The following is a 24,258-nucleotide window of genomic DNA, read 5'->3' as shown; positions in this document are numbered from 1 at the left end:
AACCAATTAAAAACACAGGGAAGGATTATATCAATATTTTGCTTTTTAAATTTCAAAACATAAGTTTCACTTTTGCAACAGGTCTCACATATAACTGTTTTCTGTATTTTAATTACTATTTTTCTCTCTCTTACAGCCATAAATGTTACGTTGATGTGTCCATCTATTGATCCAATGAACACCAACCAATTAACCTATATACGGGTGGACCAAAATAAGCTTACGAGCCCAATAAGCACATATGCATTCTTTTGCTTCCCTCACATCCGAACCATCTATTATGGTGAACAAAACGTTAATGTCAGCAAGTCAACTCAGCTAAGAATACGAGTGTTTCGACGATTTTTAACACCTGAAGAATACCGTGAAGCAGAAGACGATCATGAAACACATGATCATGAAACCGAAGAAGATCATGAAGCAGAAGACAACTACTTTCATCCTTACTTTCAGTGACATACTCATTGTTAATGAGCATATATAAAAACTTCTCCTTAGTTGTAGGATATTCACATCCATTTTAGAACTGTTGGATAGTTTGGGATATTTAAGATATATCTATAAAGGATTTTAGTGTAGGTAAATGTCTTATTATTGACGTAGTAAAAAACAATACTTAGGAACAAAGAGGACTCACCCTCAGCACTAGACAGCAGTCTGATATATATAATCTGGGTTGATGATGAATTATCCTTGGGGGAGAAAACTAAGTGAAGAAAATTGACCTGAAAAAGTTTCTATGTTATTAAGTGACCCAACTTGCAAAATAGCTAAAATACAAATCAACGTCAGGCTCAGTAGGAACAAGTGGATAAGGCCAAAAAACCGTCAAGCTATACATCCTGTTACTGACAGCAGGAGAAAACAGACACACTAGAGAAAAGGATGAGAGGGTACGATCACAAAAATACTTCCACAAGGTTCCTCCACATCTTTCAGAATTACAGATGTTTCTTTTTCCAATTTCTAATTGGACAGGAAAATCACAAACTTGAAATTTCAAATCTTCCTCATATTATCTTTGCAGTGTATTATCATATTTACTTCTCAGCTTATACCTCAAGTATCATAATTCTTTCAAAGGAGATTTTAGCTTATTAGTAATACAGGCAATAATCAACCTTTCATCAAAGGTCTTAGGACCTAGGGAAAAGGAAGTGCATTAATACAACTGAATTATTATTATTTACATTTTACCTATGGCTTTAGCCCACATTATTTTAGAAGGCACATAAAAATGTAATACAATCTTTTTAAGAGAATTGTTCATCAAGTAAAACAAATAGGAACATTCCAGTTTTTTTAAAATCATTAGACTATCCCTCTGCATAGCCAATACCAATTAGCTATATGCTGCTTCAGTGTAGAACAAAAATTGCTTTAAGCAATCTAGAGAAAAGTACTATATACTGAGCCATGCAATTATTTTTTTTTAGATATGTCTTATGCCTAGAAAGATATCCAAGTAACTACAGGGTAAGATAGCACTATAGGGCACTTTACTGCTTTTGTTTTATTTAAATTCTTTATTTTTCAGCACTTTTTTCCTGATAAATCTTTGTTAGCTGTGAGGAAGAATGGAAGAATCACCATTTTCAACAAGAAAATCAAAGGTATTCAAGAAATATAACCATACATCATACTACTAATTTTACATTATACTTTAAGTGCAGAAAAACTAAAAAGGCTATATAAAATTATGCAAGCAAACGTGTGTTAGAATTCCTAAAAAGTTTGGCAGGTCTGGTTTCTTCTCTTACAATTTCAGTTGGTTTTTTAAGCCCATCCTAACACATTTTGATTTCTGATGCAAAAACTAAAATATTAACAAAATGAAATTATTTAATGACACTTTTTAATTGAAAGAAATTCCTCATAACCCATGAATATAACACTTAAGAATATACATAGTCTTTAGCAACAACTGATCATAAAATTTGTGGATCTTAAAAAAAAATAAAAAATTTGTGGGTCTTCAGCCAACTAACTGAAGAAATCTATTATTTCTCTCCTTCCCCTTTTTTATATCTACATTCTGAACAGATACAATATTTATGGCAAAGTATTTTACGGTCACCTTACAAATGTACTGCACTGCAGAAATTATCTTCCTCTTTTTTCCGAAAAAAAATTTATGAACATTTATCAACCTCAAGTACCTCTGGCTTCATGAAGGAGGAATATATGTATGTATTCATTACTTCATTTAAATATTGTTATCAAAAACTCGTGTACAGTACATACACATAAATTTATCTACAGACTTTATAGTTTTATTAATACAAGCATGTACCATATTAACCTTAGGGAATCTTTATAACTTTTCTACTATTTCAGACTAAGTGAATAGTGCACAAGATGCAAATCTAAATTAATACAGGCTTTTTTGCTTAGCTTTAAAAAAAGAACACTATTCAAACATATTACAAGTATTACATCTTCTATCACAAATTTTCTGCTTTTCAAAAACTTTTAGGAAGTGAAGCTTAGCTTTAGTTTTAAACTAGAATTAAAGATACTTTTAGCAAGTAGTTATATACATTTCTTAAAGTTTAAATATAAGTCAAATATAATTAATGAAAACTTCAGAGCAGTCTGATTAAACCCATTCAGATGGAGCATAAGAACTGTATTACAAGCAAAACTATTATAACTCACTTTTCATTCAATTAATATTATTGTATCTCATCTGTGGTAAATATAATGCTATTATTTAGAAAAGATTTCAGGGTGGTCAGGGAAATAAAGACTTGCTAGCCCTATGCCTGTATTAGAAAAGCTAGAAATTACAACGAAGTACAGAATTCATGGGTATCTAGATAAATACAATTTGCTCTGGTAAGACTGGGCATGGCTTCTGTAAAAGCCAAGATGTTTTTACCTTGCAAATCTCTTTTGAATTCTCTGAAGGAATCATGAAGGATGTGGAAAAGGGAGATCTTGGTCCAAACAGCCTTCAGAGATTTCTGAAAGGTTTTTAAGGAAATTAAGTTGCCACAGATTAAGAGGTGACAGCATGGACAAAATCAAATAAAATTTAAGAAACAGCATAAAAATAAATGGTCAGTTCTTGCTATGGATGGAGCCCACTGGTGGGAGTTTTGCAAAGGGCCTGTGCTGCACTTTATTCAGTTTAATATACTTGCAGAAGATAGAGAAATCGGGCTGAGAAGTGAGGTGACAACAAAGATGGCTAAGTGTCAATGAAGGAGTACTGCAAAAGGACCTCAGGATCCTAAAATAGCCAATGAAATTCAATGTTGTTAAATAAAAAGTGATATCCATGCAAAAGAATATATTAGCTTCACATAAAAACTAATGAAGCATGCCCTCACCACCACCACTTCGGAACAAGACTCGGCAGCAGTGATAGGTAGTTCGATGAGAGCACTGGTTTAGTACCCAGTAGCAGTAAAAAAGAAACTCAAATTAGAGTGAAACTAGAGAGAAACAGAAAACAAGAGACATCGCTATGCCGCTATAAATCTGTGGGTCACCCAGATATTAAACACACTATTGATTTTTGATCCCTTCAAGTAGCTGGCATAATTACATATGGTATAATTAGAGAAGGATCAGAGAAAGGTAATAAGGTAACCAAAGGTAAGGAATGGCTTCTATATAGGCAACATTGAGTAGGTTAGAAGTCGCCAGTCAAGAAAAAAGATGTCTAAGGAGAGATGCAGAAGATACCCACAAAATTATGAGTTGCATAGACCGCATGGGTTCGCGGATCAACTGCTCCAGTACAAGAGCAGGGAGCCATCAAATGAACCTAGTATGTACCAGGTACAAACTAGACAAAAGTTTGTAAGTAGTCAGCCCGTTACACTGCGTGCCTGACAGTGGATGCAGGAGCAATTTTATATATGGTTTCAAGGGAAGACTGGATAAGTAACTTATTTCTTGGAAGAGATGCATTATAGGTTGGTAAACAAAGCACAGTAGGTACAAAAGTGCTGAGCTGAATAGCTGGAGAACGGAAGAATATTTGGAGGCAGGATACATGCTCGTCCTATTATCAGTCTTCCCAAAGCATCTGCTTATGGCCATTGCTGGACACACAATATTGCCCACCAACCTCTAATTTGAATTCCGCAATCAGTTCTATGTTCTCACTGTCCTGGACTACGATAACCTACTGGTATTGCTCTTCACTACTAGTAAATGCTTATTGCCTTGATATAGTTGAACTTTAAGCTTTTTCTTTTTTTTTTTTTTTTAAAACACTACCAACTATGGTTATATGCCCAGGCATATTCTAGCTCATTACATTCAGGAACAGCACGTGTTGCAAGTGTTCTATAGCAGACAGACACCCACACTTTTCAGGTACACAAAGCAGCCTAGCCAATTAAGTGTGGAGTTCTGTATAAACCAAATTATACCACTACATAACTGACTAGATTTTGTATCAAAACATATTTGCTTCCTGTTTGCTCTGGTATTTATTTTCAGATTATTATATAGTCTTTTTAAGCAGGAAATAGATTCATGAACTAAGAACTAAACATGTATTTAAATGCTACTTATTTTATCAGTAACAGAAAAACCGAATAATTGTCTAACAGCTTTATTAGTTTACAGCAGAGTCAGTAGATACAGAAACAGAGCCTGAACTGGTTTACAACACTGTCTGTGTTAGCAATTAAGCTGAAGCACTAAGGTGGGTCACTAGGGCAAAATACCTGTGATGAGGCCACCAGACCCACTCCAATTTTTGAGAAGAGCTTTACTTCAGACTAGCCCCAGCCACTAATTAAAATCCATTAGCAGACGCAGCACATCAGGTGCACCCCTGAATACATACATCTTCTGGTTTGTTATATCCAAAAAGAATAGCCCACATCCTTCAAAGAGCACTGTGATGTGAAACAAGGTGCAGCAAGGTGGGGTTATCAGGAGATACTTGTTTCAAAACTGCACTCCTGATCCTAACTGAAACACTAACAGAAACATAACCAGAAAGACAGCAACAGAGAAAAATGAAGTCTCAGTTCTACTTTCAGCTTTGGACAAACTATTCTGAAAAATCATGTTTCCCAAGTCTTATCTGTGTAAATGAGGATGGAACCTTCTTGAACTCTGAGCTATATATTATCAGCATTATCCACAATGCACAATAATTAGCAAGGTTGTTGTATTAGTGCACTCCAGAACATTTTGATACCCACGTAAACCTATAGGGAAAAAGCTTCACAGATTTCTGGAAAACATTCAGTTATGACTAAACTTCAATCCACAAAATTAAAGCTCTCAAAACTGCAACAAAAAAGACAAGTTTTTCCTTCACAAAATGTATACCACAAGAGGTTATTGTAAAAGTCAAAATAAAGAAAAATAACAGTAGTTTAATCCAACTGTCTACCTTTCTTCCTTTGGCCTCAAAACAGTGGGAATATATTTCCATTTTTGGTTGATGACAAGACTTACTTTTTGAGAGACTTCCTTCACTATTCTGATAATAAAAGTTACATGGATTAGGAACAAAATTCCTTTATAGAAAACAGATGGTTTATGTTTCAAGTTTTCTGACTTCTTTTAACATAGTCACATTCCCTTGTAACAATATGAACCAATTTCCTTATTTGTTTCTCAACTTGATCATTTCAAGCAATAAACAGGAATTTCCTACCTGAAAACATGAAAGAAGAACATACTAATTTTTTTTAACAGAAAACTATCATTTAAAGAGATTTTGCAATCATTCTCCAATACTACTGCAAGAGAATGAACTTTTCAGCTATGAACCAAATTGTGCATACACTACTGGAAGTTATGGAGCTCCACAATCATACACATCTATCATCTGTCTTAAACTATTTTGTCCAAAATTTACATTTCTAACCACCTAATTAATTTAAAAGGAGAATAAATACCTTAATATCACAGTTCATTGCATAAATTCATCATACTTCCCTTCTTACATAGCAGAACACAAGGAAATTGCATAAAAATGAAGATTAGCCACAAACACAAAGAGTAAAGTAGATGCTATGAATAACATCGGGAACAGATGACAGGAACAAAGAAGTAAAATACATAAAGACTCATTGACCTTTTAAGCCCTGACCCCAGTGTCCTTGTAGACACAGTAATGGCTCTCAACAAATTACTGTACTGTTATAAAGAAGTACTATCAATTCAGGAAGGAATTCTGAGAAATTTTAGTAGATTGAAGTAGGTTAGCTTTTGATTCAGGATATAACTGATGATATGTAAGCAAAGTTCAAGAGAACATATGTTTGACAGAGAGGTCTGGGTAAAGAGCAGACAGTACTGTTACTCTAGTTACCATTTATATTTGTTAACTGTAGTTTGATTTCCATTTACTATTGTGCATGAACTTTAAAATGTGCTTTATTAATTTATAACACAGTACTTGATAAAAAGAGTCTGTTTCTTTTCTGGAAATGCAAGGAATAAAGGTAATGTCTTCAGCTTTAAAAAATTCTCATTATAAATCAGCAACATATGGAAGGATGTTCATACAATCACTAGGTCATTTTTCAGCTGTGTCTGTTTTGCAGCTGGTGGCCCTAATGATGACCTAAACTTAATCTAATTCACTGAGCCTTGGAAGCAGTTGCAACTCTTCATAAAAATACCGGAGGTGTTTACGCATAACTATTTTATCTCTGATAATTTTTGGTCATTCTGAAACTTTAGGAATGTTCTAAGTTTTCTCTGTAAGACACACTGACCATTTATTTTATTACTACCCCCAAACCTTCCTCTATCCCTCAAGGATGCTGAATTGAAATATACTTTGCTTTACACTACACAACAACTCTTCTGTATCATCAACTTCAGTCCAATTTCTGTGCATTGCTCAAGAACAAACCAGAAGACTGCCTTCTCCCTTTTGGATACTCTGGTTAAAAAAATAAGAAAATAAAAAGACAAACATTGAGTTAAGTTTTAACATCACTTCATGCCTTCATTCTCTTTAATGGAAAATATGTTTCACTGCTTGCGGATTTGGTACCTGTTGTCAGGCTGGTTCAATAACTACTTTTTAATCTATAAAACTTTTTTCTATTATAATTATTTTAATCAAAGCAGCTTGTCAACATTGCAAAGTATTTAATCACACTTCATACAAAAAATATGCTAAGAAATTTTGAACGTGTTACCTTCCACATGGAACAAAAAAAAAAATCACATACAGAAGAAAATTTAGCATTGTGTCTAGCTCTATAGATGCCCAGAAGTCTCTAAAAGCTTTCCTAATTTGCCCCCACCTCATTCTGTCACAGACATACTTCTATCCAAGAGAAGACACTAACTTTTAAACATTCTGTATCAGTGATCCCCAGCGTTCATCAGGCATAAGCAAGCTAAGCAATAATACATACCTCTTTCTTCCAAGAACGCTTAAAAACAATAAACCCCAGAAACTACAGAACTTGCCAATATTATCCTTCAGAGACTCTAATACAAGATGAAAGCCAAGGTCTTTAAACAGCTGCAGAAATACACTTTCTTTGCCTAAATCTAGAACAAACCTGAGTATGTGGATGCTCCATCCCTGGCAGTGCTCAAGGCCAGGCTGGATGGGGCTTGGAGCAACCTGGTCTAATGGAAGGTGGCCCTGCCCGTGGCAGGGGGCTTGGAACTAGATAATTGTTAAGGTTCCTTCCAACCCAAACCATTCCATGATTCCATGACTTAACATTTTTTTAAAATCTCATTTTATTTCAGAAGGAGCATCTTGATAGCAACCTTAAGGGGTCTCCCCAGTGCTGCCTCACAGCCCTGTTAACCCACAAAACCCAGAGACAAGGCCTTCCCCCCCACCCTCCCTCCAGTTTTCTTCTTCCTTGTGTTCTGAGGCTTTATATAGGCAGTGCCAGTCCCTGTTTCCCCGTAATTCCTACAGGCACCCTGGAGAAGTAATTTCCAACCAACCTTACAGGAAGGAAAGGCTACCCACCTCTGGTAAATCTGGCCCTTTTTAGGTCAATCAGTGCCTGACGGTTTTTTACCAGGAACAAGACCTAAGTGCCTTACACTAAGAATTATCAGCAACCAGCCCCAAGTTCCATTGTAAAAACACATTAAAGCATTTCAAAAGCAATGCTAAAAGTACAGAAAACCACTCTCATTTTTGTACTAAGATACTAAGCATTAAGTCTTAAACACTGACACAGTAAGAAGGTAATTAACATGCTAGCAACTATAAGAACTGGTTTCACCGAAACCCACAGAAAATAAAGAGAATTGCCCTGCCATTTAAATTGGTGTCATTTTCTCTGACAACAAACAATGGATAAGAACTGCTCATGGCAGCTTTTGCAGTGTACAACTGTTCTTATTATAGTTCTTTAGCATAATTAGTTCTTAAGGATAATTTTGGTTTCTTTTTTGATCTGCATTTTGAAGCATTAGTAAAAAGGTGAGAACAGAAACAAACTAGACATACTAAACTCTGAGCAGGGCAGCAAATATGAGGCCATATCAAGTACAAGATAAATAGATGGAGCTGGACATCAGCCAGTTCAAATAACTCACAGAACCTACTCGTCTGCCTGCAAAACAAAATCTTTCCTCAGTTCCCCTAGGATATTTCCAGCTTGACTTTTTGCTTAATCTGCTCTTGACATATAAACAGTATTAAATACTAAATTCCTTCCCAGATGCTAGAGATTTAGTCAGCAACACATATGGTTTGGATAGTTACCTTAATTTTGATCTTGCTCTCCCACACTTCCCCTATCTCTGCCATCCATACCCATCCAGCTTCTCTCCTAAAAGCCTTTTATTCTTCACCGCCTAACCTGATAGAAGGCAACATTGGGGAAGAAATTTTACAGCTACTCTGTATGCAATCCTTTTCCCCCAAAGTTAAGTTTTTCTGAAAGAATCCAAAGAGTAAGTGTGCCTTGTTAGACTGGTTTGGATTCCTTCTACTAGAAGTAAAATTCTTATACTTCATTCACACTTTCAGCTACATTTCATAACTTTACAAAACTGAGGGAAATTGCTACCATTCAAAATTAAGCCAGATTTCCCTTTCAACACATTAATAAATTAACCATTTTAAATGCCTAACATTTCAGGTGAAAGCATTTGGTGGGGGAATATCAGTGAAAATGAGGTATCATGGGTAAAAAAAAAAGAAAAGGCACATCTGACAAAGCAGAAAGCATACCACAAACACATTACCAAGGCCCTCTTCAAAAACTGGAGCTCAATTAGTTAATAACAGAGCTTGGCTAGGTCTTCAGAAAAGAAACCACCTTCCAAGTAAGCAGCTCCTTGTAACTAGAGTCCAAGCAACAGATACTTATGTATCAAACTTCTAAACACTAACAATGCCTAGAAAGCACTCCCTGCTTGCCAGGGTGAGTATTTCCTGTTAGCATCCCTACCACCGATGCATGCAAACCACACTTTACCTCTCAGGTGATTTGGATAGGTATTATTTCAAGTCTTTTTGAACAAGAATAAAGCAGCACTGTGGCTGAAAGAAGCAATACTATCCCTTCCGTGTTTGCAGCCTCTCGTACCATCCCCTTCCTTGTGCTGATATGAGCATCTGATCCATGTTCAGATAAGAACAATTTTTATCTGAAATTATTTGGTGATACTTTTCTTCTTCCTGGCACAAGGGATGACAAGCAGATGAAATACAGGACAGGAGTACTACTTCATTTGGCACTAACAGCTTCAAGTGACAGTAAAACTACACTGTAAGGTAAATCTTGATGACATCATGCCGAAGTAATTACAAATACATTTGAAGATATGTTAAGTAAGTAAGTGCTCATGAGTTTCTTATAACTGCTTGGATAACAACAGCGAGTACACACATTATATGATGTTTTTGTGGTAAGCATACCACTGAAATCTCGTGACCCCGATGAACACAGACTTTTGACAATGTTTTCTGCAGAAGCTGTTATTAAAGTCATCTAACATTACAGAGCCTCTTCTACTCTTGCAGATCAAAGCAAGTAACATCTTGTTTGCATTAAGACTTCCTAAATTTTCATGGCTTTATCTAGTGATTTTCCCTTATTTTTAAAAAGGAAAAAATTCCTCATTTATAAGGAAAAAACTAAGCTATTCCCAAGATACTTCCACATACATAACTGTGAAATCTAGGATTTCTGTACTTACAAAATAAATCCTCCTAAAATAACAAACACTAAGTATTTTATACCATGCTTTCAGCTTCGATACTTCATACTTTTCCCTTAGAACATCTATCCTTTGATTACATTCAAGCATTGGAAAAACTTGGATGCCTCAGAGCCAGATGAAATCTTAACCTGGATGTTTAGCAGGAGGGTGGCAGCTGCAAAGAGGCAAGTACAAAGCAGATCCACTGTCACTACTTCCGAAACACGCATGAAACTATGAGGGGTGGTATTGACACCACAACTTCTTTTGTCCCTTCCTCAGCAAATGCACCCTTATCACACACAGGACTTCTGGCTGACAGTTCCTGCATACTGCAACAGAAAACACCATTAACAACCTAGCTACTTCCAAACTTTTGTTGTTCTTATTGTTCCAGCAGAATAGCAACCAATGTGACTAAGTCCAGTTTCCACTGTTTACTGAGCCTATTCCCTTTACATTTCAGTTACCTTCAGCAAAATCATTATCCTAGAGCAAGCTCCAAGTCCAAATTATGACACCATTTAATTTGCATATGAGCTAAACTAAAAGCATTTTTATAAAATCCTAATGCGTTCAGAAAGTGGTAACTGATTATTAACTGGAAAAAAGTTTAGAGAGCAAAAGGTACTTGTAGCCACTCTCCAATTTGCAGATTTACTACAGACATCTGGTTTCTACACAAAGCAGCACTTACAAGAAAACTTAACCAAATAGGTCCCACTGTTTATCCCCAACATTACTCTAGCAGACAGTGCTACCTAGAAAAAAAACCAGAATGAAAATGAAAGGGAAATGTGAATCTGAATATATTCCCAATAGATTTAATTGCTACATTCTTTTTAAAGACACAAAAAAGCTACTTTGTAAACTTTCAAGTTGGTCATCTGGCTCCCATTTGTAGTGACTGCCAAAAATACATAATAAGGAAAAGGATGGGGGAGGAAGAAATGCATTAGAAATCCACAAAACTGCTGCTTGTAGTTCAGATGAAAAGTAAACACTGTCCAGGTGTAGAATTAAGTTATCTATAGAACTGACACAGAACTTTACTCATAACAAGTATTTATTGTGAAACAAATTTTTCAATAAATTCTCTAACAAGTCATTCAATGAAGCATTTAGGCATGAATTGTCTCAAAAATCTCAGCACCACACACAATACTAAAGTATTTTTTGTTTCCAGAACTCTACAGACTGAAAAGTTTCCATTTCATACTTAAGTGAAACTTAACGTATACAACTTGTAATGAAACGTTTTATTATTCATAAAATGTGACTAATACAGTATACGTACATTTTGGCTCTACCTCTGCCTCAGAAAGCAGCTGCTTTGTCTCTTAGCTAAACCATTAAACAAAATGGATAACACATGCCTTGTAACAGATCTCTAGCTTGCACAATTAATATTCAATTTACAGGAAAAGCCTGAGCAATTATAAAGAATAAATCACCGCAAAGCAGGCAGCTACCATTTTAACAAGTAATATCAAAAGTAGGATGAGCTAGACACACTTAACATTTACAAACATTATGCAAAGTACAACCCCCCTGCTCCAGGATATTACCTCTTACCCTCGGGAAAGAATGCTGGCAAAGAATTTTTACCCCATGGAAAGCACATTTAAGACTGTCAAACTTAGAGAGAGTATTCACTTCAACAATTTCATAACTTTACTCTTTTATCAACCCACTTCAGGTTAACCTGTAGACCAGGATATCTGGTTTTATGACAGCCACAGAAGAACTCTGAATCTGCTAAAATGGTAGGTGGATTTTTTTCCTAAAAGTATATTAACCTAAAGCTTAAATAAAACACTTGATTACAGTAAACAGTGGAAAAAATGCTGCATGAAGATTTATTTTAAGTAGTATTGCATATGTATTTAAAATCTTTTAGAGATTATATTTACAGCCTCCTCTCCCTGCCTGAAAAGTGTACAACCTGTAAAATATTCAGGGGGTGTTATCTTCTCTTGTTTATTTGCAAATGTAAAGATAATGAAAGATTATTATTATAGAGCATTTAGGCTTGACAATCATTATTTTGACAGCCAAGAAAAATGTATCTGAACCTCTCTCATTTTAATTAGTTCAGCTACACACATGAAAAATATTTCATAAAATGCTTTACAAAATCCTCCTATTAAGAAAAACAACACACTGGGAAACAAGCAATGCAATTAAGATAATCTTTTCCTTATTAGTCGGAAAATGTTGTTTATTATTTCCCAGTTTCTTTTCAAGTTAAGAACAGTTTTTATAATGGTAGAGTCTAATTAAAGGATATGAAGAGTTAAAAGTTGTTCCATGTTCCTTATGCGTTAGAAACCCCTGCCAACTAGTCCTCTAGGCTTTAAATATTGTTTTGACAGATTGCATTTTCATTCCCAGTCACAAAGAAAGCATTCTCCATAGTCAACGCACGAGCAGATCTTCACCAGCTCAGTGAAAGCCAGATACATTGTTCCGTGCAAGAATGAAGGCTTTGCAGACTACTTTTTTTTTGTTTGTGTTTGCACCTTTGGTAAATTCAGCACCACCTATACAGCAAGAATCACTCCAGTTTTATGAGTATGATACAGATGTTACCATGGGAAGCCTGATCCAACAAGATTATGAAATGCAATCCAAGGATATAAGAAAGGTATTTTATTTATATTATCAGTTTAATATTTTTAATTGCTAAGCATTATATGAATAAGGTGTTACATGCATGTACGCAAATTTTATGGAAGTCTTATAATAATAGAAAAACATACAGTGGTTTCAGACATAGGAAAAGCCACTCAAATTAAAACCACAAAAATACTACCCTTGCTACAGTTTAAGAAACCCACAAAAGACAGGCTTTCACAAACAAGACTAAAGCATCATTTTTAACTCTGCTGTAGTTACTGCCTACTGCTGTAAGCGTTTCAAGAATGGGATATACTAGTATACTAGCTCAACAGTTTGAGTAACATTGTATTAACACAGTATGTTTGATTAAAAACAAGGATGGTGATTTTATTTAGGAATTCTTTTCGTGTATCAAAGTAATACAGGAAACGGTACTTTTTATTGGATATAATCTGCCAGCCTAAACCAGTTTCTCTTTTGACTTACCAAACTATCAAGTTTTTGCCTTGGTTTTTCAGGGGTGGGTGTTTGGGGTTTTTGCAACTCAAGTTTAGCAGTCATGAACTACTATGGAACATCCAGTCCTGCAGTGGTCACCTACATTATTAACACTTTGAAAGCCTTAAAAGCAGCAATAAAGTTTATACCTCATGGCACTCACAGCACCCCCAAACGGTCAATGCTGAACTCCGCTGCTGCCTGCTCCACATAAATGCCTGATCCCTTCAGCAGAACACACAAAACCAGCAGAGAGTTAAATGAAGTGCAGCAGCCTCAGCAGACCGAGACAGTTAAAAACCTCATACCTCTGTTCAGACTGCCTCTCACAGGACCTAAGAGATACACATCAAGAGAACAAGATACAACATTGATTAGGAAGAAAAACTAACAAAGATTGCCCCAAGTCTAGTTGCCAAGGAAAATACCAAATTAACCAAAGTGGTAACAACCAAGTATTAATAAATTAAAGGAAGTTTTCATTAATATTCACTGTGCACGTTACAATAACTTAGTCTGCTAAACAAGAAAAAAAGACAACAGCAAAAGACAATTTGTATAAGTAAAAATACTTATTATATAATAAGTATAATAATACTTACTATAAAAATATTGCAGCAGCATATAGAAAAATCACTTCTGTACACCTTAATATTTTTCTAATTCCAATTAAATTATAGCTTTTCACTGTAAGACTAAAAACAGCAGCTACATATTTATATTAATATATAGTAATACAAATAGATAAAAAAAGACTAAGGTATTTTAAAATCTGACATCTGCCACTGATGACGTAACATGTTTTCATAAACCTATGAAAAATAAATAATTTAAAGGACTCTTAACTAATGGTGGCTATCCATTCACAACTAAGTTTAAAAAAAAATACTAAAAATGTTAACTTTAACTAGTTAGGCATAGCATCAGATGACACTCATTACTAAAATTGTTCTAATAAGAATACGTTACTGTTTCAGTAAAGAGAACAACAAGGAGCATACCTACAAGGAAATGGTGCCAATAGATGTGCCAGAGACTAATCAAAGTCCCTACTGTCAGTGGTATAAACTAGAGGTCTTCTGAAGGCCAACAGTTCTGCTTAGGATAATTCCAGGAATGCAGTTGGTCATTATTTCCATCAGGTCAGTTCTCCAATTACATGTTTTCATTGCAAAAGTATAAATCAGTTCCTTATGTGCAACAAATATATCCAGCGTTCCCAGTTAAATCATGGGACACACAAACAAATCCATTCATTTATTGCACAAATTCTAGCTCCCATAATATTTTAAGTGTTAACTGTAATTACACGTCAACAATTTCCTCAAACATGCCCAGTCAGAAATCAACATTGCATGATAGATTTAACTCCTCACTGTATGCCTGAACAGTCAGAAAAAAGATTTTTAAATAAAACATCAGAAGAAATCTGGTTTTGTTAGCGATCAAAAAAAAAATGAAGTGAATTTTAGTCTACCACTAAGGAAAAGGTCAGCCAAGCAAAATTTATTATAATGATTCTTATTTGAAACCACAGCCACCTGTCTTGAATAAAATATTATAAGATTAAAACCATGAAATCTTAATTTTCTCAACAGAGTAGAACCATCCAATTAGACACCCTCTCACACCTGGATTAATTCCTTTGAATATGAACTATCAACTTTATAGACCTTTGTGTGTTATAAAGATAAGCCAATTGTTTTGCAGAAGTTTTAAGACTGTTAAAGTATTCGGATGTGTAACGTTAATGTGGTTTTGTATGGGTAATTCATGTTCGTGGAGCAAAGTGCAACAGGCAGGTGGAATTTAAGTAAGTAGGCTAATATTCCTTCAGTGTATTATCTACATGTGCAAGTAATGAACTTTCTGTGGTTATAATCCAATCAATCTTCTGCACTGATATTCCATGGCTAGGAATTTTTATAGCTGACCAGGAAATACTTCCTATACACTGGTCATTCATACTTTTTTTTTGCAGGGGTGTGTGGGGGGTGTCTGTGTTTAATTTTGTGGATTCATGAGTATTCTGCAAATAATCAGGTTTATGTTTTGCTGACATTTCCTGCTTCCAGAAATTAGTTGTACATTGTATTCTGCAAGGAACTCACATGCATACCCTTCCATAGATCACACCCAAGTGGGCTACTGTACTAGCATATCTGTACCAGGTGTAGGTTTCTATGTCAGCGAACATGTTTTTCATACAAGCAAATTAAACATCTCCCTTATGAGCCAAACGAGCTACAACAACAAAAGTGCAGTTGTTCTAAGTCTATGTACACAGAAGTCTCTACTGGCCCATGGATACCTTAGTCAAGAACCATGTCTTCACATGCCTAATCAGTATTATCTATGCAAGCTAAATATTTTTTGCAGAAACCTTCTGTAAGATTTGCTGCTTGTTTTAGTCTAGCTCACCACCCCCACAGCTTCCCTCCACCCAACACTGCAAAAAGTCCTTACCCTACACAGAAGTTTCATGCTACAACTGCTAAACCATTGCCAGCGTTCTAACTTGGCTGTGAAAGTCTTACTAAAGCAAACCAACCTATCCCAAATGAGACAGAAAAAAGAGCCATAGTCTAGACAGACAGATGCAGGGAAAAGCCAAGGAATGGATGATCCACAGGCTAAAAAGGGGTCAAAATGACAGAGGCTGGCCAAGATATTTGTTTCTCAGCTTGGTAAAATTTGAGGGGTTTATTTTGCAGAATACAAAAATTCCCACAGAAAAGTATAAGCAACTAAATATTAAATAAAACAAAGTCAGTATCAATAGTGTTATATTCACATTGCTCTTGTAGATGACCTATCTGTGTGATACATGTCTGAAGGGGAATTAAAAAAAATAATTAAAAAAACCACCATTTCTCTTGTGAGCACTCACAGTGTATAAGAAGCTCTCTTCAATAGAGGACTGAACTCCTGCCAAGGCCTGATCCTTGGGCACATTTAAAGAAAAAGCATTTTCCACACCCGACACTGTACTTTTCTCCGTGTGTTTTCAATAGCCACACAGACCAAAAAACATATGGTCTCACTCTATCCTACAGATATTCCCCATCAAAAAAGACAATGAATTATGCTAGCCAAGAACAACTGCCACAGTCAACCTAACCCCCCTCCTTAATTTGAAGGCGTGCAGATCACAGTATAACTCACTGGATGTATAATGCTAGAAATAGCGTGTAATTATCTGAAATTCCAACAGTATTCAATGAAAACCTGACTACAACTTCCTACATCACAGAAGGTCCTTCCTGTTAGCAGCCCACTTCCTAAACCAGACTTAAATACTTAATATACTTAAATAATGGAAATGAATTGCTAAATTTCATCCAATACCTGAAAGGAATATGTTTACAAACTAAGTTGTCCTGCAACTGAAAAGATGTAATGTCTATCTCAACTTTAAATGCAAGGAAATGTTATTTTACAGAGCTTATTTCAGTAAAACAAAAAAATACAACCTATATCCACAAGAACACTATCAAATTTTGCATGATGCGCAAAATCTTCTGTCTTCAGAACTCCAGGTTTTTGTAGACACCCATCACTCCCATACTCCTTCCCCACCACATAGTCTATATTTTCTATTTTTATGTCTGCTGCTCTCTCATAAAGAACTTTACTTTTCTAAAGAACACTAGCAGCACCACCTTCCCTTTTTGCCTTTAAGGTAATAGCTTATGTACAAAAGGGATAATATGTCAAATTACTTATCCCACATCTAAAAGTATTTTAAAAATTAAATGTCATAGAAAGATCATTTTTAAGAGACATGCTATTTCAGATCCTTGCGATACCCTGTGGTTTTTTGTTTGCTGTTTGTTTTTTAAAATAAAATTTGCTCTCACACAAAGGACGGAACAAATGTTTCTCTTGACACTGCCCTAAGCCTGCAAGGGGATGACAGCGAACGCAATGTACCACCAACAAAGGATACAAGTAAGTTAATTGATATGAACACTGTAACATTTAAACTCTCCAAAAGAACTTATTTTAATATGAAAATTTAAGATACAAAGGATGACAAGGGATATAGAATTAATCTTTTCACTTATTAATATCTTTCATATCTCCTGTGGAAAGTCTTCTAACTTCTGATGGAGCAGGCTGAAAAAATTTAAAGCAACATCAGGCAGAATCCAAATACACAGAGCACAGCTTATCAGAATCACTACAGACTTACCCAGTCATATCTGCTGTAGAGATGTACCCAAGTTAAAAATGTCAGACAAGACAACCAAGAAAAATAAAACACACACCCCAAGAAGGTCTACATTTTAACCAAGTCATGATGAAATATGGTGTGCTTAAATTATCTAAATTGATTTCTTCGAATAACTGGCTATTCTCACAGTTTACATCCGATGATCATGGAGGTCAATAGTTAAAATACATCAGGAACATTCCTCACTAGCTCAGGTTTCCTACAGGATCTGAGGTACGTCATACAGGTTTCTCCTAACAAGCCACAACGATTTCTAAACATGATGGGAACAAAGTTTTTGTCTGCCAAACAGGGCACTGAAAAAAAGACACACACATTCTGAGTGTGTCTGTGACAAAGTTCCAGAGATAACTGATGATTCAGCAGGACCACTGGAGTGTCAATCTCTACCAAAGTTTGAATCAAGGTTAGTTTTTGCCAAATCGGATCTGTCAACAAGCCCTCATCAAAAGCGGAACAAATCTGTAAGAACACCAGAGCTTTTAGTCGCAGACAAGCATAAAAAATGTTGCCTTTTAAATAGCGGCAACATAGTTTTCACAGTAATTTTCCATTTCCTACCCTCTAGCATATGACAAACAAGACACTAAATCAAAAAAGGCAAATGTGGCAGAACTCTGAAGTCTAACAAATGGCTATACTCACAAAGCTAAAGCTCAAACACTCAATTCCCATCTCTGCAGTACTTCTGTAAGAAAAAAAAAAAAATTACTACACATGCTGGGTCAGCTTCCCAGTATTGACTGGCTGCTTCTGTAACTCTTCCCTGGCTGCAGAAGATCCTGTTTTGCTTCGTAGTGGTAACAGCCCACCTAACAGTATGACAACACCCTCCACACTACAGACAGACCAGTCTGGAAGCCACCCAAAAATCTCACAACACAGAAAACACAGCAGATCAGATAGCAGCAGTGACTAAACTTGATTCAAAGCCATGTTCATTATATGTATTTCAGTGTTTCTGTCACACAAGATTAAAGCAAAGCGGAAATGACTAATACTTTACTAACGTCTATGAGTAACAGGACAAGCCATGAGGGGCTTAAGCTACATTAAAAGAAGATACAGAGTTTCTTTCACTATTTAAAATGAGAGAAAAAAACCCTCAGTAAAAAACTGGAACAGATTGCCTAAAGTAATTATATAATCGTAATTGATGGAGTTTTTATAAAAAATTTTCTTTATTAGATTAGACAAAATAGCAGCTAGGAGTAACACAGATGATATGCAACCCTGCCAGAAATGCTCCAATGCAATTACAGTATCAAACGTGTGCACTGCCAGATGTTTCTCCTGCATGGATTTTGCATTTCAAAAGAATGGCTCATAAGATGACATTTAACATGGTCACAGAGTTGTAGTTGTCATAGTCACAATACTCTAAGCCAACTAAACAATGAAAGTGTATTCAGATCATTTTCAAGACCTGCTCAGATAAGAACAGAGCAATACATAGGGAAATTAGGCACGATAAAATGAATACAAAACTCAAAAAACTTCAGAATATTACATTTTTTCAGAACTTGAAGTGAATAGAATTTTTTAAGAAAATCTGATGGGAAATCTTAAAAGATACTAGAGAAAATTCTATTTTGAATATTCAAAGCTTAAGTTAGTTGAATAACTTTTAACTGTCTACTCAAAATAATTTGCTTTCAGATTTACCTACTTGTCTGCTCTGTGTGTGTTTAAGCGGATCAGTGTACTGCGAGGAAATAGACATCGAAGCTGTACCCCCACTGCCAAAGGAAACAGCGTATCTTTATGCACGATTTAACAAAATAAAAAGGATAGCAGTCTCAGATTTTGCTGATATTAGTAAGTAATGTTCAAATTTAAATTTCTGGTTACTTGATATTACATTTGAAGTTGTTGTCCCTTAGTAGTATGCAGAGATTACCAAAATGAGAAATATTTTATACTTTGCTAGATTTCAATATGTGTATCACTTAAAGCTTACATTAGTACAGGAAACGTGAAGGCAATACGGAAACCCATTTTGGCCCATGCATACATCTTAATATTCCCACACAATCGGAGAAAGAGCAGATTGCTAAAAATAAAATTTGACTCTGCATCCCAGCCAGTCTTCAATGACGAAGTATTATTTTTCCTTCAAATGCTCCACAGACATCTCTCCCAGCTATCTCACCCTACAAGATGACAAACTCTATGAATATCTGGAATCATGCTGTCTTTAAGAAAAAAGGAAGGGTCCAGAGTATTTTTCTAATTTAAGACCATGAGGAAATGCAGATGTGGATTATTAGTCATGTTTTAATACCATTTACATTTGTAGATCTCAATTTGGATGGTGCAGTCAACAGCGTAACTTCTAACATACACAACCACACACATTTCACCTGCCATGTAATTATACATTCAATATTCAAATTTTCATTTCTTTTGTGTAAAGCTACCTTGAGACGAATTGATTTCAGTGGAAACAGGATAGAAGAAATAGAAGATGGCGCCTTTTCAAAGCTTCTGTTATTGGAAGAATTGTCTCTTGCTGAAAATCGACTTCTAAAACTTCCTGTTCTACCTCCCAAACTAACAACATTTAATGCAAACCAAAACAGAATCAAGAGCAGAGGAATCAAAGCAAATGCTTTCAAGGTAAGTTAATACAATAATTTAGGTAACCAAAGTAAATAAATTTAGTAACCAGACTATCTAGTATACCACCAAATGAATTTTTCTGTATTTTTGTAAATAAGAAACAAACTACAATGAAGAAGCTTTCCAGTTTTTATCTTGTTTTTAAAGCACTTTCGAGTAACTACTTTGCACACTCACTCTCTCATGTCGTTCATATACAAATACCTTACCTATTTCCTTTCTCTCTTACACATAAAGAAAAACTCAGTTTAAAAACTGATGGCTCAAATACAGTTCTGAGGACCACATAAACACTAAAACCCAAGTATATAGCTTTATAGTGGTCTCAAGTTTTATAACCGACAAGCTGACACTGACATTCCCAAAACATAGTAAGCTTGTTCTATGGGTTTCTTGATACAATAGAAATCAAAATTCATAGCAAAAGAATGTTTCATTTTAGATCACTTTACAGGCTTTCCATGTGATTAGAGAAAGTACCGATGTTTTGTAACAGGCACAAGTTATTTAACCTCAAGTAATATTAGCATTAATAATCTCTTTTTCTTTCTATTAGAGGCTGACAAATTTGGCCTATCTCTACTTGGGACATAACGCACTGGAATCTGTTCCCCTTAACTTACCAGAAAGTCTGCGTATTCTTCACCTTCAGGTATTTTTGAAGTATTCCCTTAACATGCTATTACAAAAAGCCTCATTAGTTACATACTTCAAACCAAATTCAGTCTTTTGAAACAGTTCACACTGCAGTTGTGCTACAGTTGTCTAATGCTCCTCCAAATACAACAACTTACTTCTAATCTGTATGGCCACAACCATACAGAAGTTCAGAAGTTGTTTGTTAGGTAATTACCATGCAAGAATTTCTCATCAGTTTCTTTACACCAAGGATAAAGAATGGTAAAATAATTTTTTATCTATAATCTTTTATCTACAATACATTTCAAACAACAACAACCTCAAATTGCTTATCAGCTCATTGATTGGTTTGAAAAGACTTGATTCTTACGTATCTAAAGTATACACAGATGTATTCCAATGGCAATAAAATGGGAGGGTAAGAGGAACACAATTAAAATTTGAAAATTCTTCAAGATTTATGGGGGTGTATATAGATGTGTGTGTGTGGTTATTTATAAAAAATTGTTTTGTTTTGCAGTACAACAATATTACTACAATCACTGATGACACATTCTGCAAATCTAATAACACACGTTACATCCGCACAAGTATGGATGAGATAAGGATGGAAGGCAATCCGATCCTCTTGGCAAAGCATGTGAATGCTTTTTCCTGCTTGAGAACACTGCCTGTAGGAACATACTACTAGCTACTACTTATGTAATTATACATGCCAGAACTTAAACATGGTAACAAAAGATCATTCTTTTTCCTGTTTACACATTTATATCCTCTCCCTTACTAATGCCATTTCCCTGTATACCCAGAATCTTTTCTGTGTTGAAATTCTCCTCCAAAATAACTACTTCAAAACGTTCACTTTCTTTAGTAGTTACAATGTCACCCCTGCTTTCAGAATCTTTTCTGATTCTGATAATGAAAGTGTAAAAATACATATATGCACACACATATCCTCTCAACTGTTTCACCACATATTCTTTATGCACAGGTATAATCACACAAGTAACTGCTTGTTCGTATTTTTTACCTGTACTCAGAACAATCACTACATTCTACTTTCAGATTAGCATGAAACATTGAGCAAGCTACAGAGGAAAAATAAATCTTAATTCCAATTTCACTTTTTTAATCTGAAAACAAACTTCTTCAGCTGACCTTCAAAATTATATTGGATGAAGTTGCACACAAAAGAAAGTTATGTTTAGAAACAGAACTTCTCAAAGCTTAACTTCATTAAAGCTTCCTTAAAAACTTGGTCTGTGGAAAATGAGAGTAATTCCTATTTAGGCTTAGTGTACCAAGTAACATAGCAAGTGGAACTTTTCTAAAGTGTTAAATATCCTTCTAGCTTTCAAAATAATTTAAGAGTGTGTGTGTATATATATTACAGATGCATTTTATTACTACACAAAGGTATTTTTATTTGAAATATATAATTTTTGCTCAGCTGTACTCAAAACAGTCATTTTTGCAAGACCAGCTTCCGATTTTTAATACAATGGTGAAAGTACAGCATAGTATGACTCCAATTATCTTCACTATTAACAGATGATGTAGATCAAGCTTCATTCCCGTGCTTTTTCTTGACAACGAAATATGAAAATTAACAGCAAAGTTGAATTAATGTTTTTACCCATAAATAATTCAGATTTCAGCTCGGTATCAGTGCAAAGAAACAGAATTACCCTTGTACAACAACACTTCCGCTCATTAGGGAAAAATCAAATCAGATCTTTAAATTAAAAAGTTAATTCTATTATTAACCTAAAAATAGCATTAACTTCAAGCATCATTTCACTCAACTGCCTTAAACCACGCAGCATATTAAAACCACAAATCAATGTGTGCAGGCCTCAACAGTCAGTTCACCTAAAACTACACATAACTAATACAAGGCATGATGTTTTTAGTTACCTACCTACACATTTCTGACATTCAGTTTCAGTTTCTCCCCTCAAATACCTACCACAGGTGTAAACTCTTCAGATAAATGAATGCCAAAGGTGTGCTAGTTACTACTACCAGGTCAACTTTGTACTAATTTTGAAACTAGTATAGGTTCCTAATTTGTAGAAATAATTAAGCATCAAATGCATGATAATGTATCACTACATCTAGAATACTGATTTTACAAGATATTTTGTATTAGTTTTATCTTATTTAGCTAAGCCTTGATTTGTTAGTGCTTGTGCTATGGGGAATTAAGGGCACACTTCATTCTGAACATACTGATGCTCTGCCACAGTGTGTTGAGACCTAAGTGAGTTTCAGTCACTTTTTTAGTAACTGTCAAGCATCAACTGTGGGCTCATCTTTCTGGAAAGAACATGCAATTATAAAATGCAGGACAAAAATATTTTTGTCCTGACTCCATTACCCAAGACAGACATAGCAATACCTGGTATTTTAAGTTATTTGCTATAAAAAGTAAGAAATTCCATTTTTTTCATACAACTGAGAACAGAACCAAGTCTGACAGTGAGAATAATTCTTGGTTTATATTTTCCCATGTCAGTCATAAAATTTTGATGTTTCCAGATTTTTACCAAATGGTAAAAAAAAAAAAGCCCAAAGCATTTAGAAGTACATTCCCACTTCAAGCCAAATTTATACCAGGAAAATATAAAAATCACCAAGTCTCCCATTCCTCTTTTGATAAATGCCTAAGATGGAGAAAACACAGCTAGATGTGTAGTAATGTTACATAAGCAGTGGTCTCTGATCTTATTCTCATCACAAAGTGTTATGACTAAATACAGCTCCTTCTAGTATTAATAGGATCAGTAAATATCACCAAAACTCTTCCTATGAAAGCAATTGTATGTGTATACACAAATATATGCACATTTATGTCATATATACACACATGTAAACATTCTAAGACCTAACCACTACTACATTATTAATTTTACATTAAAATGTTGTATATATTTTTGAAAAAGTATTAACAGTAACACTAATTAATGCTCTTAATATTTTGATGAGCAAACCGAAGTAGACAACTGGTACCTTCTGAATGCCTCATGAAGGCAATAAATTATCTGATAGGTTTTAATTTACTTTCCCCATTCACAGCAAGTTAACTCATCAAAACATTAAGAAGGGCTCCAGTATGTGGGATTTTTTGCCTTCTGTTTGTGTGAACAGTACTAATAACAAGCTGAATGTACACCATTCTGTTTTTTTTCCTGTCACTCATTTCTGTTCTGTATTTCCAATAAAACTTGAAAATTTTTTTTGTGTTTATCTATACCAGATTCAACAATCTGCTTTCCAGCAATGTCAAACATGGCTCAGCTGTTCAGCCTCATCGCAAACTAAGAGAGCATCCAGATCAGAAAGTTATTTGCAGATGTAAATTCATTTTGCAGACCTAATATTTATTGTGGCAATACAGCAAGACCCGCCATACAAGTAATGTCATACAAAAGACTTGAGACACTTCACTCACCTCTTCAAAATCTATTTAAAGTACCACTTTGCAGATTTTTTTAGTAGAACAGAGGAGG

The 24,258-nt window shown here is 35.0% G+C and overlaps 3 protein-coding genes across 5 annotated transcripts in view; 2 read left to right on the top strand and 1 right to left on the bottom strand.

The window, feature by feature from the left end:
* OMD (osteomodulin) overlaps positions 1-10,951 on the top strand; it is a 32,884-nt gene extending 21,933 nt beyond the window's left edge. For both annotated transcript variants that reach the window (XM_080385364.1, XM_080385363.1), the window contains one exon: positions 137-10,951. In XM_080385364.1, coding sequence (XP_080241490.1) covers positions 137-456 — 320 coding nt within the window. In that variant the 3' untranslated portion in view covers positions 457-10,951. The remainder of the gene's footprint in view (positions 1-136) is intronic.
* Positions 1-24,258, bottom strand: part of CENPP (centromere protein P) — a 151,421-nt gene that overhangs the window by 107,223 nt on the left and 19,940 nt on the right. The window lies entirely within an intron of this gene.
* Positions 11,134-23,984, top strand: OGN (osteoglycin). The gene is made up of 7 exons (XM_080385367.1): positions 11,134-11,894; positions 12,523-12,775; positions 17,115-17,199; positions 19,145-19,303; positions 19,902-20,104; positions 20,664-20,759; positions 21,267-23,984. The coding sequence occupies exons 2-7, from the start codon at positions 12,608-12,610 to the stop codon at positions 21,435-21,437; spliced, it is 882 nt and encodes a 293-aa protein (XP_080241493.1). The 5' UTR covers positions 11,134-11,894; positions 12,523-12,607; the 3' UTR covers positions 21,438-23,984.

The sequence above is a fragment of the Falco punctatus genome (genome assembly GCF_963210335.1).
Source record: "Falco punctatus genome assembly, chromosome: 4".
Lineage (NCBI taxonomy): Eukaryota > Metazoa > Chordata > Aves > Falconiformes > Falconidae > Falco > Falco punctatus.
Note: the sequence above shows the minus strand (reverse complement) of the source record. Positions and strands in the feature narration are given on the sequence as shown.